Source organism: Delphinus delphis, chromosome 12, assembly GCF_949987515.2.
Source record: "Delphinus delphis chromosome 12, mDelDel1.2, whole genome shotgun sequence".
Classification (NCBI taxonomy): Eukaryota; Metazoa; Chordata; class Mammalia; order Artiodactyla; family Delphinidae; genus Delphinus; species Delphinus delphis.
Genome location: NC_082694.2, coordinates 69,030,617 through 69,048,381, shown reverse-complemented (window position 1 = coordinate 69,048,381; position 17,765 = coordinate 69,030,617). Strand labels below are relative to the sequence as shown.

The following is a 17,765-nucleotide window of genomic DNA, read 5'->3' as shown; positions in this document are numbered from 1 at the left end:
GGGTGTGTGGGTGTGGGTGGGTGTCTGTGTGTGTGTGTGTGTGTGAATGGGTGTGGGTGTGTGTGGGCGCGCGCGCCTGCCTCTCCCGCCAGGCGGCGCGGAGGTTGGGCTGCAGGTGCTCAGGGAGAGCGGAACTGGCCGGGGAGCGAGGGCGGGGCCAGGGCAGGTAGAGCTGCCCCGCGGCCGGCCAGCGCTGAGGAACCGATGAAGTGCCGCTGCCGCCTCTGCGTTTTCGGTAATTTCTGGCCCCTCTGGTCGCGTTCTCCCCTGAGCGCCCACCCTGGACCCGCCCTACGCCCCGTGGCCTACTGGGGGCGGCAGCGAGGGGCCTCCGCCGACTCGGCCGTCTCCTCTCCCGCTCAGGCCCGCCCCTCCCCCCGTGCTTTGCAGACGCGGCCAGGGGGCCCCGGCGGCTCATGCACGTGGGCCTGGCGCTGTTGCTGGTGGGCCACGTGAACCTGCTGCTGGGGGCCGTGCTGCATGGCACCGTCCTGCGGCACGTGGCCAATCCCCGCGGCGCCGTCACCTCGGAGTACACCACCGCCAATGTCATCTCCGTGGGCTCCGGGCTGCTGGTGAGCGGGGCCGGGCCGTGGGGCGGGCGGTTGGCGCTGGAGAGCGGCGCGGGCCTCAGGTTTTGTTTCTTCCAGAGCGTTTCCGTGGGACTTGTGGCCCTTTTGGCATCCAGGAACCTTCTTCGCCCACGACTGGTGAGGGGATTTCTGGAGCTTTAATGAGGAGGCCAGGAGTCAGGGAAATGGGGGCTGGCTCAGCTTCATCTCTGGTGGGAAGAGGAGCCCCAGATGGAGTAACCTAGGTGTCAGTGGGAGAGGCAGCCACCCCCAGGCTGCTCACCTTGACCTTCTGCCCCTGCCAGCACTGGGCCCTGCTGGCACTAGCTCTGGTGAACCTTCTCTTGTCTGCTGCCTGCTCCCTGGGCCTCCTCCTTGCTGTGTCATTCACTGTGGCCAACGGCGGCCGCCGTCTTATTGCTGACTGCCATCCAGGACTGCTGGATCCTTTGTTACCACTGGACCAGGGGTCTGGACACAATGACTGCCCCTTTGACCCCACAAGAATCTATGTGAGTCCATTCTCTTCCCAGCCTTTTCGCGGTCCACAAAGCCTTGGTCCTGCCCTTTAATCGCCCCTACTTGCCACTCCTGCCCTGCTTCCTCTAGCCTCCCCCCTCTTCCTTCACCTTTTAGGATACAGCCTTGGCTCTCTGGATCCCTTCTTTGCTCATGTCTGTAGCTGAGGCTGCTCTATCTGGTTACTGCTGTGTGGCTGCGCTCACCCTACGTGGGGTTGGGCCCTGTAGGAAGGAAGGGCTACAGGAGCAGGTAAGGAAGATGCACAGGAAGGGTTCATTCAACACAGAATGTGTTGTAAAGATGCTGAATTATATACAGGGCTGGAGTACTAACCCCACCCTCTTCTGTAGCTGGAGGAACTGACAGAGCTTGAACTTCCTAAATGTAAGAGGCAGGAAAATGAGCACCTACTGGATCAAACTTGAGAAATCCGGATATCACAGAAAAGTTGGGTTTAGGGACAGGTAATGGGCCAGGAGGATTGTGGCCTGGGAAAGGGTGGTGGCAGGGACCACTCTTAGAACTGGGTTGGGTCCTTTGCTATGCTGCTTGCCCTCTGACGCAGGCTCTTCCTTCTGTCAAGCAGGTGCTGATCCGGAGGCTCAGTCCACAAGGATCTTCCACTGACCCTTAGGATATGTTTATATAATAACAGTTGTAATAAAAGAACTTCTACTTGATTATGATTCCTTTTGGGGGAAAGGGGCGCTGGGCTAGTGTTGGGCGTGAACTTGATCAAAGAATACAGTGGTCTCAGTTACTTACAAGACTTTAATGAGGGATGGAACCTACTACCTCTACCAGTTACTGAAAGGAGAAGCTGGTGCTGGGCAGTCCCCCGCACCACTGACTGATGAACTTCAGTACGTCTTGGCACACAGGGCTGTGGGAGGTCTGTGAGGAAACAGAGAGCATGAGGGGAACTCAGCAGCGCTGGGAAAAACATTCCTGATACAAAGAAAACTTGTTCCATCTCAGTGTGGGGAGCAGGGTTCAGGCCTGCACCTGCCCTCTTGACACCACCTCCCCTACCCTGCACGGCTGCTGGTGGGTTCTTCAGCGCTGTTCTCCCTACCCCCATCTCTCAAGCCTTCCTCTCTAACCTTGATGGCCATAAGGAACTTATTCCAGTTGTCCTTGTTAGCTGCCTTCCCTGGCCGCTTAAATTCAATTTTGTTCCTCAGAATGGGGTATCCTGGAGGGGTGGGGGGAGAAAAAAAGATGAACTGGAGTTTGCGATGGATTGAGGGGGAAGAATGAAGAGCAATTTAGGGGTAGAAAGTAGGATGTTCTTGTCTTCTGCATCCTTTACTGAATCACAGTAAAACAGTTTCTTGATCCTGCTGTTTTTCCCTCCTTTCCACCCACCACAGAATATGGGGTGCTGTAGGGTTCTGTACCTGTAATGAGGCAGGGCAGTGCCCGAACTCCAGTGCTGGCCGCCACCAGGGAAGCCTCATAGACACCGCGCTCATCCCGAGGTAGAACCTGCTCCAACCGCTGGTCCATTGAGATTGTGAGCACCCAGTCTCGAACCTCTTCTCTCTGAGCCTCCTGGGAAGGACAGAGCAGCTTCACGCAGGGCAGGGCAGGGCAAGTGGAAGGTGGTGGGTAGAGGGTTTGCTGAGCCGTCATCCTGTGTGCCACCTTTCACCCACAAACGATCCTCCTTGGATTGGCGGTCACAGTCACAGCCTTAGCTTTTTCCTCTGCTTCTACTTTCACTGAACGAACAGTGAGGGCTGAGGCCCTTCCAGAGACTTTGCTGACTGATGTCATTACAAAGTGTTGGGAGGACCATCCTAAAGTGGCCTCCCTTTCTAGTGCACTCACACTCCTGAGGCCTCCTGTTCTCCAATCCTGTGCCCTTACCGGGATGTGCTGCTTGGCTGGGAGTGGCACCTCAAAGGGAATGTCTGTATCCTGAAAGTCAGAGTGGTCAAGGGCATCCAGAGTCCCTTCTTCAATTGCCTGCGGCAGAGTGGGCAGCCATGAGATAGGCACAGGGAAAACCTCCCAACCTCTGGGCACAACTGCCCTACTCACATCGGTCAGATCCAAAAAGCGGTTGAGGAAGATGAAGGCCATGTTCTCCCAGCCAACTGCCTGCACCAGAGAAAAGGTGCAAGTGGGAGTGAGCAGATGGGCGTGGCTGTTTCTCCAGGATGCAGGGGGAGAACCCAGGAAGATACAGGAAAATGACCTCCTCCATAACGTCAGCCCCACGCTCAGCTCTGCTCTACCTGAGCAGCTGGGATTTCCTACTTTGCAACTTTTGATTTCCTTCTCTCCTGGGCCCCGCCCTTGCTTGGCCCCATTGCTCACCTTGGCAGCAATGCCTGCTTCATAGAAGGCCTTGTCTGCAGGTAGTAGCTGGGTGTGACGTAAGAGTGAAACAGAAAGCCTGGCAGCCACAGTTTCCTATGGATTAAAGTCAAAGCACTATGATCCTGGCACCATGTGACTGAGCTGCCAGACCAATGATCTTATAACTAAGGCAGCCATAGAACCAGAAGACCAACAGTCAATATCAAATTGCTCTGGGTCATGCAGTTCTGGGTCTTAGTTTTTGGTTTTTTCTTTTTTGCGGTACGCGGGCCTCTCACTGTTGTGGCCTCTCCCGTTGCGGAGCACAGGCTCCGGACGCACAGGCTCAGCGGCCATGGTTCACGGGCCTAGCCGCTCCGCGGCATGTGGGATCTTCCTGGACCAGGGCACGAACCCGTGTCCCCTGCAGCGGCAAGCGGACTCTCAACCGCTGCGCCACCAGGGAAGCCCCTGGGTCTTAGTTGTTTTTTCATCTGCGCAAGAGAACTGGACCTAGGTTATTTCTAAATTTCCTCCCACCTCTAGAATTCTATTGTCCAACTCCAGGAAATAAATATACAATATACTATCATGGATAAGCCAAAGGTATGTATATATTATAAGAGGTCAATGCAGAAATCATGGAATTTGAATGTTTGAGCGTAATGAGGCTGGAGCTGTGTGGGCACAGAGCCCTAAGAAGGTCAGAGGAATACAAAGAAAACCATCTCAGCAAGGGTAAAGAGAAACTAGGAGAGCAGTGGGCCAAGCTTGAGACCGTCCAGAACTTGAATTCATTCAACTTCATACATTTGAAGATGTGTCTGTAAGACTGAGAGCTCCTCCCCACTCTGTCTCACCAGCTGTTTGATGCTCTGGGCCGCAGAGCGAGTGGCATAGTAATGAGCGATCAGCAGCATGGTCTCGAACTCCTCATGGGCTGGAGAGTTTGCCTCACTGGACTTCACCAAGTTTTCACACTAGAGCAGGGAGAGTGCACAACCTGGGTCAGGGGTCAGAGGAGTGCCAGGGCCAGAGTGGTCAACTGATGGCCACCTGGACAGAGGAAGGTAGAGTCTGAGGGTGAAGGTTTATGTGCGTGAAAGAAAAGACGAGGACAGGGACAGGCGGAGTAGCCTGTCTGAGCTGTCCACCCGACTTCCTCACCAGGTTGAAGAGGACGTCCCGAAGGTCAGCCCAGTTGTGATAGGCCTCGGCACTGTTGGTCCCAGGGGAGCTCACCATGTCAGTGAAGATCCTTCTGTAGATGTTGAAGTTCTGGAGGTGGAGGGGGAAGGAGAGCTGAGTGAGAAGAGCACAACTAGAAGAGAAAGTCAGGGGAAGTGGGGCCAAAGAGGAAAACCAGCTGTAAACGTGCGCGCATGCGGAGGAGCTATGGGACGCTGCTGGAGAAAGTGTTATTTTAAGAGAAGAGGAAGAAGAAGGGCAAGAAAAAGCGATTTCTTCCTATCTGGCGCTCTGTGGGTGTGGGCAAATGTGGGACTGTGAATGTGCAGTCACATTGTTAACGGGGTGACAGTGTCCGGAGAGCTGTGATGCTCAGATAGGAGAGCGGTGCTCGCTCTGGAGGAAGTTAGGAAGGCCCTAGAGGTGTGTGCGGGTCATCTCTGAAAGACTGTTCCCTGCGTGTTAGCTAAGAGCACGGGGAGGTTGTTGGGTGTTCCTTCCAAGGGTAAATCCTCTAGAGAGGCTGTACATTCCTGAAGAGGCTGGGTGGAGTCTCTGGGGACGATGATCTCTAATGAAAGAATCCTTTGAGAAGACAGATCCTGAGGGCGTGAGTGGTTCTTGAGGAGAAGGTAAGAATTTCCTTGAGGAAACGTTCACCCCAAGGAGCTGGCTGATACCTGTGGGTTAGCAGGGGCTCCGTGTTGCACATACAGGGCCAGTGCCTGGGCACAGCCGCCCTCTCGGATCAGGTGAGTCGCATACAAAGCCACGTACTTGTGCAGAATCTTGTAGTTCTGTTCCAGGGGTGCAGGAAAAGCAAGGGGAGGTTGGGGTCAGTAAGACCAAGCAGTGAGGGTGGGGTGGTGACTTGAGGCCATGGATTTGTTTAGGCGGCCAAGGGCATATGCAAGCCAGGCCCAGCTAGGCCTCTGACCCCACTGTCAGAGTGTGAAGACTGAGCTCTCTGACGCTGATTAGGGATCTCTGGGGTTTGGGCTTTGGAGGAAGTAAGAGAGACAGCTCTGGGACAGGTGGGAAGTCAGAAAAATACACAGAAGAGCTGGGAGTGGGATGAAGAGAGGAGTACCTGCTTCGTAGCTGTTTCAATGCACTTGTCCCACTGGCCCTGCTCCACATATAGGTCCAAAGCAGCCACCACATCCACACCCACCAGCTACGGATCAGTTGAAAAGACAGAGTTACACGAGGAGAAGGAGAGAGAATCTCTTGAGCTTGCCTCCTGCTGACTCTGCCAATCTCACCGAGTCCACTTTGCCCTGGTTCTTGAGGAACTCTTTATAATGCTGGTCCACATAGTCTTCATACCTGTGAAGAATGTGCAGAGATCTTGCACTTCATGTTCCTGGGATGCACACCCTTCCCATGAGAACTTTCTCCCAATCTTTACAAAAGGAAGTAAAAGAGAATTTCTAGTGAGAAGGGGTCATGAACTTACCGGGGATCTAACTCCTTAGCCACACGCTTGGCCTTGTTCCATTCCTCACCCTCAATGAAAGCATCGATCGCTTCCTTGACTAGGTCCAGGTTCAGATAGAGCTCTGCAGCCTGCACAGTGGAAAGTCAGAGACGAGATCATCTTTCCCCTCCCTCCCCAGTCTCCCCTCTGGGAACTCTCTGGGAACTCTGGGGAAACGGAAATGCATGCCATACCTGCCAGGAGACCCACTTCATACAGCTTTCTGAGTGCAGGTGTCACCCTTCCACCCATCCCTGTGCAATCTATTTCTATTCAGTCCCAGCACGCTACTTACTGCACTGTGCTTTCCAATTCCAATCAGCTGGGGTCCCACAGCCCGAACTACTTCCAGACTGCGTTGGGGAGGTAGAAACTTGATGGAGAGTTCAGCTGCCTGAGTGGTTGAACAGAAGATAGAAATGGGTAGGAGAGACAAATATTGCTGGGGGGTCCTCGACCTGCTCTGTTTTATTCCCTCCAGTTGCCAACTTTCTTGCACTCTCCCTCACTTTCCGCCCTCTTGGGCAAATCCTGCCTCATGGTCCATCAGAGCCTTTAAATAGAGGACCTATCTCTTCCTCTCAACTCATCCTCTTTCAGACACTCATCGCTGTCTGAGATCACTGCATTTGGTCCTGTCACCTTTGACAAACTGGTTTCTCAAGTTCTTTGTCCCAAACAGAATCTTGGTAGCATGGTACAGAGAAAGAACCCCTAAAATCGGAGCCCAGGGCATTCTGCAACTATTTGTTTTAAGCTTTTCTGAGCTTCAGTTTCTTCACCCATAAGAGTGATGGTCAGGGCTTCCCTGGTAGCACAGTGGTTAAGAATCCGCCTGCCGGGGCTTCCCTGGTGGCGCAGTGGTTGGGAGTCCGCCTGCCGATGCAGGGGACACGGGTTCGTGCCCCTGTCCGGGAAGATCCCACATGCCGTGGAGCGGACGGGCCCGTGAGCCATGGCCGCTGGGCCTTCGCCTCTGGAGCCTGTGCTCCACAGCGGGAGGGGCCGCATCAGTGAGAGGCCCGCGTACCGCAAAAAAAAAAAAAAAAAAAAAGAATCCACCTGCCAATGCAGGGGACATGGGTTCGAGCCCTGGTCCGGGAAGATCCCACATGCTGCGAAGCAACTAAGCCTGTGCGCCACAACTACTGAGCCTGCGAGCCACAACTACTGAGCCCGTGAGCCACAACTACTTAAGCCTGCGTGCCTAGAGCCCACGCTCCGCAACAAGAGAAGCCACTGCAGTGAGAAGCCCACACACCACAACAAAGAGTAGCCCCCGCTCGCCGCAACTAGAGAAAGCTCGCGTGCAGCAATGAAGACTCAATGCAGCCAAAAATAAATTAAAAAAAAATAAAGTATAGAATCTTTAAAAAAAAAAAAAGAGCGACAGTCAGTCTAGGTTTGTACTGTCCAGAACAGCAGCCACTAGTCACATGTGGCCAGTCCCAACTGCGATGTGCTGTAACCTTAAATGTTCAAAGACTTTAGTATGAAAAAAAGAATGTAGAATACCTTGATAAATTTTTATATTGATTGCATGTTGAAATAATAGTTTCGATATATTGGGTTAAACAGAATATAATTATTTTCACCTGTTTCTTTATACTTATTTGAATGTGGGGCTACTAGAAATTTTAAAATTACATGTATAACTTAAACCTTTGTGACCTGCATTATATTTCTACTGGACAGTGTTGGTCTAGATGACCTTGGAGACCTCTTCTAACCCTAAAACTCAGTAATTCTAAAAACCCAAGTGTTCCATGAGTTCACTCTGTTTGCACTGTGATGCTGACATCCTCACCAGATTTTAATTTCCACATGGTCCAGTTTAGCTATAGTCTATGCTAATCCTCCTGGTCTTCCCCCACCTATTCTTGCCTTTCTTTCTTTCTTTTTTTTTTTTTTTAAGGTTTTGGCCACACCCCATGGCATGTGGGATCTTAGTTCCCCGACCAGGGATCGAACCCACACCTACTGCACTGGAAGGCAGAGTCTTAACCATTGGGCCGCCGGGGAAGCCCCTTGCCTCTCTTTCTTTACCTGCCAAACCCTTCAAGGCTTAAAGTGCTCCCATCCAGGAAGCCACCCTCTGACTAATCTGAAGAAGGTATAGTCATGAACAGACCCGAGTAAACAATGCCCCAGAGTAAGATACAGAAGATGCTTAATACTTGATTAAAACCTGTTAAACTCTCTTAAATAGTCCTCAGTCCTTTCTACTTCCTTCCCCTCCAACTTCTAGGGGCTATTCAATTACAAGGCCTCACAAACCTAAGGGAAATTCTGCAGGGGCATCAGCACACCAACATTGTATTCAGGGGCTGATCCATCTCACCCCTTCATAACTCCTAATACCATATTTCCCTGCATCTAAGGCACATCATTAAAATGTACATGTATCCCTATCTCAAAGACACCAAGAATCTATCGTAGAATTGATGAAACATATTAGCTTGGCTTAATCTCCTAGAGGCTTCTTTTCAGGAGCTGCTGGGTAGACGAGGGGCCTCTGCTTTTTTCATGGCCTCCATCTGGCCCAGCTCCAGGGTCTGGATTTGCCCTTCCAGCTTTGATCCCAGGCCTACCTCCTCCCTCACAAGGGCTCCCCTACCCCAGCCCACAGAGATCTCACCCTTCTCTGAACTCTACTTGAATCACACACTTCAGTCTTCACTAAGTTGCGATATTAACTAATTGAGCCACATGTTAGTCTACCTTCCCCCAATTCCTGGCTCTCCGGGTTCTATGTTATATCCCTTTTTATAGCCTTCATAGGTTCTGGATCTAGCATCTAGCAAGCACTCAGTAGATACCTGCTACCTGATTGAAAACAAAAAGACACAGGAGGAAAAAGATGAATGTCTGAGAAGGAATGCTGGATGTGAATGGGGGCCTGGAAGCATAGGGCCAGGCAGGTGTGGCAGCCTCACCTTCATCCAGCACTTCTCCACCAGGCTGCTGCTTCCTGCATCCCGCACTTTGAGGTAACAGTCGACTGCACGGCTGTATTCTCCAGCCTGCTCCCACTGTCGAGCTTGTTCCACCAGTCCCTCCATGCCCCTGTGCAGATGAGTGTGCTCGTGACCAGGAATGGGGAGGGGCAGTGTGGCCGATTCTGTGCACACCTTCTGACCATCCACCCCCAGCCCTGCCGACATTTCCGGGTCCCCTGGCTTCATACCTGGCCCCCTTCTTGGTAGCTTCTCGCTCATACTCCTCCTGCAGTGCCTCCAGCTGGCCAGGCATGTAGTCCTTGCAGATCCGCAGGGCATCGCTCCATAGTCCAGCCTCCTGCTCAGATTTCCAGGTATCAGGATGGTTAGCGACAGGCATGACAGCTTTCCAGTGCCACTCAGGTGCCATGGCCCACTGATCCCTAGGTCCTTGAACTTCTGTTCCCCTTCCTCTTTGTCTCCTTCCCCTCCCCAGTGTTAACCTCCTGTATCATTCTCAGTACCAGGCTCAGTGTAGTGCTCTGTGGGCTCTCACATCCTCTCACCCTGCCCTCATGGCCCTGAATCTGCTGACCCACCTTATAGTAATTGAGGGCCAGGCCTGGTCTCTGAGCCCGAAGCAGCAGCCCTTCTGCTTTCTGGAAGTCTTTCTCCTCCAAGGCCCCCCGGGCCTGCCCCACGAGCACCTCAGCGACACTGTCAGGGTCGTGGGCCTCAGCCACACGCTGAGCTGCCTCCCAATCCTGGTTATGGACAAACCTGCTCCCAGATGAGGACAGAGAGGAGGCTGAGTATAGGAATGAAGCCTCCACTATGAGAGGCAAAAAGCCATGTCACTGAGGGGGTATAAGATTTATTGGTACTAGGTTTAGATGAAGGTGAAGATGACAATGAAAGATCCTGGGGCTGAGTCTGGGAGGACAGGATTAAGGAATTTACGGGGTAACTCACATGAGGACTGCTTCCTTGGGTTTACCAGCCCTGATGAATTCAGCTTCAGCCTCTTCAAATTTTCCCTAGACGGAGAGAAAGGCAGCCACACATGATGAGACAGAGATTGGCATCACAGGCAGCCATGAGACAGGAGGTTTGAATGCCTGGCAGCAGTGGTCTAGGGGAGGGGAAGGAGGGCTCTGTGGTCAGAGTCAAAAGCAATGGAGAAGAATCACATCCATACCTCATCCTCCAGGTACATAGCGTATCTGAGATGAATCTCAGGGGTTTTGTGCTTGAGGGCCAGCCGAGAGAGTTCAAAAGCAAATTCAAAGGAGCTGAAATGGAAGGTGCAGATAAGGTTTGCTTACTCTATACTTCCTTTTATAAGGGGAAAAGAAAAACAGAGGGCAAGGATTGAGGGGAGGAAAAGGCACAGATTAAGAAAGACAATCAATATGAAATGATAGAGAAGCACAGAGAGCACAGCACTGATAGGGAGGAAGGACTCCTGGTGCTCTGACCACCTCCTCCTGAGCCACGTCTACACTAGCAGAAAAATAATCTTCCCAAAACAAGTAAAACTATCCGTAGCAGTCTGACTCAATGCAGGATTACTACTGGTGTTCTTAACATTTACTTAAGAAAAGCTCACTTTGGGCAGAAGACCTGAATAGACATTTTTCAAAAGAGGATACACAGATGGTCAACATGAAAAGATGCTCTAATCATCTAATCATCAGAGAAATGCAAGTCAAAACCACAATGAGATAACAACTCGCACCTGTAAGAATGTCTATCATCGAAAAAGGTCTACAAATAGCAAATGTGGGTGAGGATGTGAAGAAAACAGAACTCTTGTGCACTGTTGGTGGAAATGGAATTTGGTGCAGCCAATAGGGAAAAGAGTATGGAGGGTCCTCAAAAAACTAAAAAACAGAACTACCATATGATCCAACAATTCCACTCCTGGGTATATATCTGAAGAAAACAAAAACACTAATTAGAAAAGATACATGCACCCCAATGTTCATAGCAGCACTATTTACAACAGCCAAGATATGGAAGCCACCTAAGTGTCCATCAACAGATAAATGAATAAGGAAGATGTGGTACATATATACAATGGAATACTACTCAACCATAAAAAATGAAATCTTGCCATTTCCAACAACACGGATGGACCTGGAGGGTATTATGCTTAGTGAAATAAGTCAGACAGAGAAAGACAAATACTGTATGTTGTCACTTATATGTGAAATCTAAAAAAACAAATCAAACAAACGAATATAACAAAACAGAAACAGACTCACAGATACAAAGAACAAACTAGTGGCTACCAGTGGCGAGAGGAAAGGGAGGAAGGTCAAGACAGGGCTAGGAGATTAAGAGGTACAGACTACTATGTATAAAGTAAATAAGCTACAACAATACGCCATACAGCACAGGGAATATAGCCAATATAATAACTTTAAATAGAGTATAATTTATAAAAATATTGAATCACCATGTTGGACACCTGAAACTAATATTATAAATCAACTACACTTCAAAAAATTAATAATTTAATTTAACTTAATTTAAAAAAAGAAAGAAAACTCATTTTGCATTTAATGGAATCACACTTCCGTTACTCAGAAGTAAGTTACTGGCTTAGTGCATTTTAGCTTTATAAGCTGTTCTCTTTCCACCTTTCTCCTTAGAACAGCCAAAGATTAAACACCATTCTGAGCCTCCTGGGGAACAGGAGCAGAGTTACTAATTCATTCTTGCCTCTCTATCGGGTTCTTCCAAGGATCTCTCCTGACCACATTTCTTCACTCTTGCTTCAGCCTCTAGAAATGCTTTTCAGTTATACACCAATTTCCTTTCTCTATATAGAGGCTCTGTCTGGAATGGGGCCAGCAGAGAGAAGGCTTGGGGCCTCACCAGTTGTCAGCAGCATGGTCAAGAGCAGCTTCCAGGAGTCCCAGCTTACTGAGCAGTCTAACTGCAGCCTCACCTCCCAGGCTCTTTGCCCACAGATAGGCCACGTGTTTGTGGGCATTAGCTCCTCCGTGAGCCTTGGCCACCTGAAAAGCAAAGCCACTTGGCAATCCTCCAATACAGGGGTACATGGCTGCTCCCTTCTCATCTCTGACCTGACCTCAGCTTGGAAAAAGATCAGGTGCCTCTCCTAGAACAGTAGGAAGAGGGCTAAGTTTCAGGGTCTATTAACCTGATTAGGGTCCCAGGATGGATTTCAGGTCGTTCACAAACCATTAAAATTGTATGTGAAATTTTGTGCGTAGGTGTGGACTTTTTTCAAAGACACCCATGACCAGTTTAGAATTAGACAGTTACTTGAGAGTGGGAAAGAGGGATGGATGAACCCTGTACATCCTTATCCAGTAAGGGTAAGAAATCCTTACCCGGTAGGCCTCTTCCCAAAGCCCATTGGACCGGTACATATTCACTGTTGCCTTCCACTCCTGGGCCTCGAGGTAGTGATATTCAGCCTCCTGTAGTCGGCCTTCAGCCTCCAGCTCCTGGGGAGAGGTGGATCAGGATGGAGAGAGGGGGTGATGGAGCCTGTTTGGGGGAGAGATGGGCAGGGGCAGGAGGAGGGCTCACCTTGCCCAGATGTAGGTGTGTGTCGCTGAGGAGATCTGGGTGGTGCTTCCCTACCAGGCGGATCATATCATCATACAACTTGTGCTTTTTGAACATGGTGATGGCAAGATCAGGCTCTTCCACTGTCACATATAGCCTGGGGACAGGAGATATACCTGCGGCCTCCTAGACCCAGATTCCTGCTGCTAGAGTCGTTCCTAAGGGCTTCTGTCACTGCCTTCTGGGCAGAGGGCACGTATCTGCAGACCCCATCCCTCCCTCTAGCCCTGAAGCCCCATCTCCTGCTACACCTCCCCTGGGGCCACGGCTCACCTTTCAGCCTCTCGGTACTTGCCCTGCTTCTCCATCTCCTGAGCCTGGGTGATGTAGAGCACCGACACATCTTCTGGTCTCATGCACTTCATTGCCAGCTGTGTGGACACACAGAGCCAGGGTAGCTTCAGGCACCAATTCCCAAGGGAAGCAGAGGGAAATGCAGAGCGGACAGGGAAGTGGGGCTTCAAGGGAGCCTGTTTTCTCAGGAACTCTGAACCTTCCCAACAACCACAGGCATTTGGTTAGTGTCACTCTCCTAGTCAGTTCAGGGAATCCCAAGTCCATAATGAGCAGAGTAAGAACTACATTCTGCTAAGGCAGGAGGGTCAGAGACACCCTGTGCTGGGGGCACCTGTTCCCACTACCTTACTCCTACTGTACCCACTGGGCTCTGGGAGCAGAAGCGAGAATCGTTACCAGTGTGGCTAGAGCTTCAGCAGAGGTATTTCAGATTCCCTAGCCCCCAGGCCCATCTGCTGTGTTCAGAATCGCAGGTTTGGGAACAAGGGCCTCTCTTCATCCTTGCCTTTCCCCATGGCTAGGGATCAAAGTTACCCAGACTGTATTTTGGTACTCTTCCTCAGCTTTCAGGGAACCCAGCGAAGTGGGGATATCAGAGACTAAGGAAAGTGGCAACATAACCACAAAGGTGGAATTCTCTTCTCATGAACTCCACCCATTCCCTACCTTGTGGGCTTGCTCCCAGCGGCCAGCCTGGGTGTACATGTCTATGGCATCTTTCGTCCGGTCTCCCTTAGTGTAGAGCTCCTCAGCAATCTGTGGTTGAGACAGGCAGAGGCAAAAGGTCAGAGCATCAGAGTGAAAGCAGCCTGTAGGAGGAAAGAACAAACCTCAGCTGGGATGGAGCAGAGCCTGGGATACCATTATCCTATAGTCACAGAGAAGACAAGATGACTACAGGTGTTTCAGACTTTCTACTGCTTTGAAAGAAGACCAGCCTGAAACAATATGAGGACAATACAGTGGGAGTTTAAGAGGGCCTCATGTTTCTGCAATGCAAGGCAATTCTATACTGTAACTATGTTGGAGTTCTTCTTTTTTTTTTTTTAATTAATTAATTTATTTTTGGCTGCGTTAGGTCTTCATTGCTGTGCGCGGGCTTCTCATTGCGGTGGCTTTTTTTGTTGCAGAGCATGGGCTCTAGGTGCGGGGGCTTCAGTAGTTGTGGCTCGTGGGCTCTAGAGTGCGGGCTCAGTAGTTGTGGTGCACAGGCTTCGTTGCTCCATGGCACGTGGGACTTCCCAGACCAGGGATCGAACCCGTGTCCCCTGCATTGGCAGGTGGATTCTTAACCACTGCACCACCAGGGAAGTCCCTATTCTTTTTTTTAAATTTTAATTTAAAAAAATTTTTATTGAAGTATGGTTGATTTACAATGTTGTGTTAATTTCTGCTGTACAGCAAAGTGATTCAGTTATACGTGTATATATATATTCTTTTTCATATTCTTTTCCATTATGGTTTATCACAGGATATTGAATATAGTTCCCTGTGCTATACAGTAGGACCTTGCTGTTTATCCGTCCTGTATATACTAGTTTGCACCTGCTAATGTTGGAGTTATCCATGAAGCATCACTCATGCTTGCACAGGAAGAGAGCTAGAGGCTTGCTTTATATGTCTGGGAGGGGGGTCTATGTTATATTAGAATGAAATGGGGGAAGTAAACCTCTTTCTTCCCATTCAGGGTGGTGACGTTGTTGGGTCCCAGAAAGAAGGATTTGGAACACTTCTTGCTCTGGGTTCCCTCCTCCTCATCCTGTCCTGCATTGCTTTAGGCTGCAGAAAGGGGCTCTCCCTCACCTCATACTCCTGCAGAGACGCATAGTGTTGGGCCACACGAGGATAGTATTTGGACGCAGTGTTCTGGTCCTGTAGATCTAATATATAAATTGCCTTCTTCCACTGGCGGGCACCCAGGGCAGCCTCAATTGCCTTAATGGAGCACCTGGCATAGTTGGGAAAGGTGTAAATATGTATGAGGAAAGAGGAAAATAGATGGAGGTAAAGGGAAACCTCAAGCATACTCCAACCTACGTTTTGAGATCTCTCTTATTTTAGTAAGGCCCTGGCACCCTTACTTTCCCCATCACCTCTCATCTCATGCCCAAATGTCCTTTGCACCCCCAGACCACCACACCTGGCTTCAATGTAGTGATTAATGGCCGCATCAAGCTGCTTCTGCTGCACCAGGTGGTCCCCCCACGCCTCCTCTAGTCTCACCACCTCCACTGGAAATGCCAATCGAGCCAGCTCCACCGCTGCCAGAGACAGAGAGGGCACTCAGCTCAGACTTCAGGAGAAGTGAGATAGAGAAATGAGGCATGGAATACAGGTGAGAAGTGGAGGGACGGAGGAGCACTGAAGACAGTCAGCCTGAGCAGAGGCACAGAACAGGTGTGGGGGACTGTTTGGGCCGCAGTCCACAACACTGAGGGATGGGCCGTGGGTGGCTAGTACCTTTCATGAATGCGTTGCCTTTACGGTAGCACTCCAGGGCCCGCTGTGGATTTCGAATCTTCTCAAAGAGATCACCTGCCTGTTAACACATTCCGTATTACTACAGAGATACCCTTACTACACAAAAGTCAAGTATCAGCCCCCAAAGGAGGCGAATCAGCCACCAGTCAGGGAGGGCTATGCGCTCCAAGACCCCTCTGGGTAGAAAAGGGGCACTGAGCCCTGGGGGTAAGGGACAGGAATAGGAAGCCATCCATACCCTTTCATACAGTTCGCTCTTGATAAGGGCGGCAGTGATGTGCTCTACCAGCTCTGTGGTGGCCAGCAGTTCCTCTCGGGTCAGCACCAGCCGAGCAGCTTTGGCGGGGAGCCCAGCTTTGAGGTAGAGGCTGATGGCTGCTAGCCCGTCCCCTTGGCTCTCCTGAAGTTCGCCTGCTCGCTCCTCTTGCTGTGTGTCCATCAGCCACTGGTAGTAACCCTGGCGCAGCTTCTCTAGGGCTGGGTGTCCCTGGACACGCAACAGAGAAGACCAGGAGTCACATCCCTCCTGCCCTGCTGCTTCCCAGGCTTCTCCAATCCCACTTTAACAGCAGAAACCCTCCCAGTCACCAGTGTCCTAACTCCTCACCAAATCAGGTCCCGGCCCCCGCCCTGTTGCAGTTCCTACAGTCTCCTTGACAAGAGGAGGTTTCTGATATTGGTGGGAGTGAGTTCTGAACAACTGTGGGGAAGACGGAACTGGTACCTTGGCCTCAGCCACAGCGATACATTCGTCCCAACGATGTAGCTGCTGGTACATGTCCATGGCCTCCTCAGCAGCGTTCTAGGGGAACCCGGGCAGAGGAAAGAGGGACACCAGGAAGATACGAGAGTCAGAAATCAGCAGGCTCTCCTCAGCCCAGCTAAGATGCCAGCCTGTGTGGACTGAAAGCCTCATCCTTTACGTATACACAAGCAGAGGTGAATTTAGTATGAAACTAAAAGAAACTTAAGCTTCAGGGCACCTTATTTGCACAGGTTCCTTCCAAAGCAACTTTTCTTTTTTTTTATTTTTATTTTTATTATTATTTTTTTTTCCAAAGCAACTTTTCTTAAAGAGGGCTCCTCAAATTGTATAAGCTTTGGGCCTCACAAAATCTGGATCTACCTCCACGCACAAGAATTGCAGAGACAGGCTCCGGAGTATACGGGGAGACAGCAGACTTTTTATGAAAGAAAGAAGTAATTATAAGAACTAACACAGAGGAGGGAATTATGGAGGAGTGAAATGAACTGTATAGACCTTTCTGAAAGTTCTCCCCAGACCTTTGGTAGCCCAGCTGACCAGTGCTCATTCCTCCTGAGTTTGCCTCTGTATTTTTCCCTCTCTGATCCCCTCTTCCATCCAGTTCTTCTGTTCCTGTTACCTGTTCTAAGAAGATCATTTCGGCCAGCTTGTAGTTCTTCTCCAGCATGGCTAGACGTGCTCGGACCTGATAAAAGTCTGTTCCTTCTCCACCCTGTGGGGAAAAAGGAGGTTCTGCTTATTCTGTTGGTGCCACGGGAGCCATTCTGTCTGTGTGGCCAGAGAGACATGGAGGCTAAAAGGCTTAGGAAGCTGAAAACCTTCATGGGGCTTAGAGGCTCGAGGTTTGGCAAGCAATTCCAAAATGGTCTGACTTGAAGGTAGAGGTGTGGGGGGCAGGGTAGAGGAAGTTAGCCATGGCTGGAAAGCTAAGAGTCGTGGGGCTGAGTACCAGGAGAAATCTCAGCTTGAAAGACTGAACGAATCAGGAGAATACTTGCATATTCCCGAGACACTTGATCTGCAATCTCATTGGTCTCACGTAGGAATCGAGCTTTTGCTACATGGCCCAAAGCAGAAAAGCACCTATAGTATGGAAGCAATAGCAGTAATATTACAATAGAATCATCATTAATTCATTGGTTCAGCAGATATACTGAGCATCTATTATATGCCAGAAACTGTTCTTGCCACTGGGGACACAAAAGGGATAAGACAGATGAGGGCCCAGCTCTTAGGGAACTTACTTTCTAGTGGAAACAATTAGTAAACAAATAAACAAAGATTATTTGAAAGAATGGAAAATAAAACTAAGGGGACTCCTTAAGTTGGTAGCCAGAGAAGACCTGTTTGGGGAGCTGAGCTGAGACCTTAATACAAGAAAGAGCCAATCATGACAAGATGGAGAAAAATTATTCCAGGCAGAGAGAAAAGCTAGTGTAAAGGCCCTAAGGCAGGAGTGAGCTTGGCACGCTCAAAGGGACAAAAGGATGCCAGTGCGGCTGGAGACTAATGGGCAAGTACCCGATATGAGAAGAAAGCAGAGGCCAAATCTTGTGGGGCCTTAGGACATGCAAAGAGTTTGGGTTTTATACAAAGTACAATAGTAA

At 50.2% G+C, this 17,765-nt stretch overlaps 2 protein-coding genes across 3 annotated transcripts in view; one reads left to right on the top strand and one right to left on the bottom strand.

Moving 5' to 3' along the window:
* Positions 1–41: 41 nt before the first annotated feature.
* Positions 42–1,774, top strand: KRTCAP3 (keratinocyte associated protein 3). 2 transcript variants are annotated; one of them, XM_060026916.1, is made up of 7 exons: positions 43–235; positions 391–575; positions 651–710; positions 878–1,084; positions 1,209–1,343; positions 1,445–1,558; positions 1,681–1,774. In XM_060026916.1, exons 1-6 carry the CDS (start codon positions 205–207, stop codon positions 1,517–1,519), a joined length of 693 nt encoding a protein of 230 aa, XP_059882899.1. In that variant the 5' UTR covers positions 43–204; the 3' UTR covers positions 1,520–1,558; positions 1,681–1,774. The 2 variants fall into 2 exon arrangements, with proteins under 2 accessions (XP_059882898.1, XP_059882899.1); XM_060026915.1 differs by having other exon boundaries at positions 42–235; positions 391–710.
* Positions 1,775–1,851: 77 nt separating this feature from the next.
* Positions 1,852–17,765, bottom strand: part of IFT172 (intraflagellar transport 172) — a 41,946-nt gene continuing 26,032 nt past the window's right edge. Inside the window, exons 19-48 of the mRNA XM_060026913.1 lie at positions 17,157–17,241; positions 16,778–16,870; positions 16,117–16,194; positions 15,631–15,879; positions 15,372–15,450; positions 15,052–15,172; positions 14,715–14,859; positions 13,578–13,667; positions 12,888–12,985; positions 12,576–12,711; positions 12,374–12,490; positions 11,892–12,034; positions 10,207–10,300; positions 9,981–10,045; positions 9,608–9,788; positions 9,257–9,366; positions 9,006–9,135; positions 6,365–6,463; positions 6,049–6,158; positions 5,855–5,918; positions 5,680–5,766; positions 5,270–5,386; positions 4,569–4,679; positions 4,262–4,381; positions 3,420–3,515; positions 3,141–3,200; positions 2,967–3,065; positions 2,495–2,648; positions 2,198–2,289; positions 1,852–1,988 (exon numbers count right to left, since the gene is read on the bottom strand). Of these exons, the coding sequence (XP_059882896.1) occupies positions 1,899–1,988; positions 2,198–2,289; positions 2,495–2,648; positions 2,967–3,065; positions 3,141–3,200; positions 3,420–3,515; positions 4,262–4,381; positions 4,569–4,679; positions 5,270–5,386; positions 5,680–5,766; positions 5,855–5,918; positions 6,049–6,158; positions 6,365–6,463; positions 9,006–9,135; positions 9,257–9,366; positions 9,608–9,788; positions 9,981–10,045; positions 10,207–10,300; positions 11,892–12,034; positions 12,374–12,490; positions 12,576–12,711; positions 12,888–12,985; positions 13,578–13,667; positions 14,715–14,859; positions 15,052–15,172; positions 15,372–15,450; positions 15,631–15,879; positions 16,117–16,194; positions 16,778–16,870; positions 17,157–17,241 (3,313 nt within the window). The 3' untranslated portion in view covers positions 1,852–1,898. The remainder of the gene's footprint in view (positions 1,989–2,197; positions 2,290–2,494; positions 2,649–2,966; positions 3,066–3,140; positions 3,201–3,419; positions 3,516–4,261; positions 4,382–4,568; positions 4,680–5,269; positions 5,387–5,679; positions 5,767–5,854; positions 5,919–6,048; positions 6,159–6,364; positions 6,464–9,005; positions 9,136–9,256; positions 9,367–9,607; positions 9,789–9,980; positions 10,046–10,206; positions 10,301–11,891; positions 12,035–12,373; positions 12,491–12,575; positions 12,712–12,887; positions 12,986–13,577; positions 13,668–14,714; positions 14,860–15,051; positions 15,173–15,371; positions 15,451–15,630; positions 15,880–16,116; positions 16,195–16,777; positions 16,871–17,156; positions 17,242–17,765) is intronic.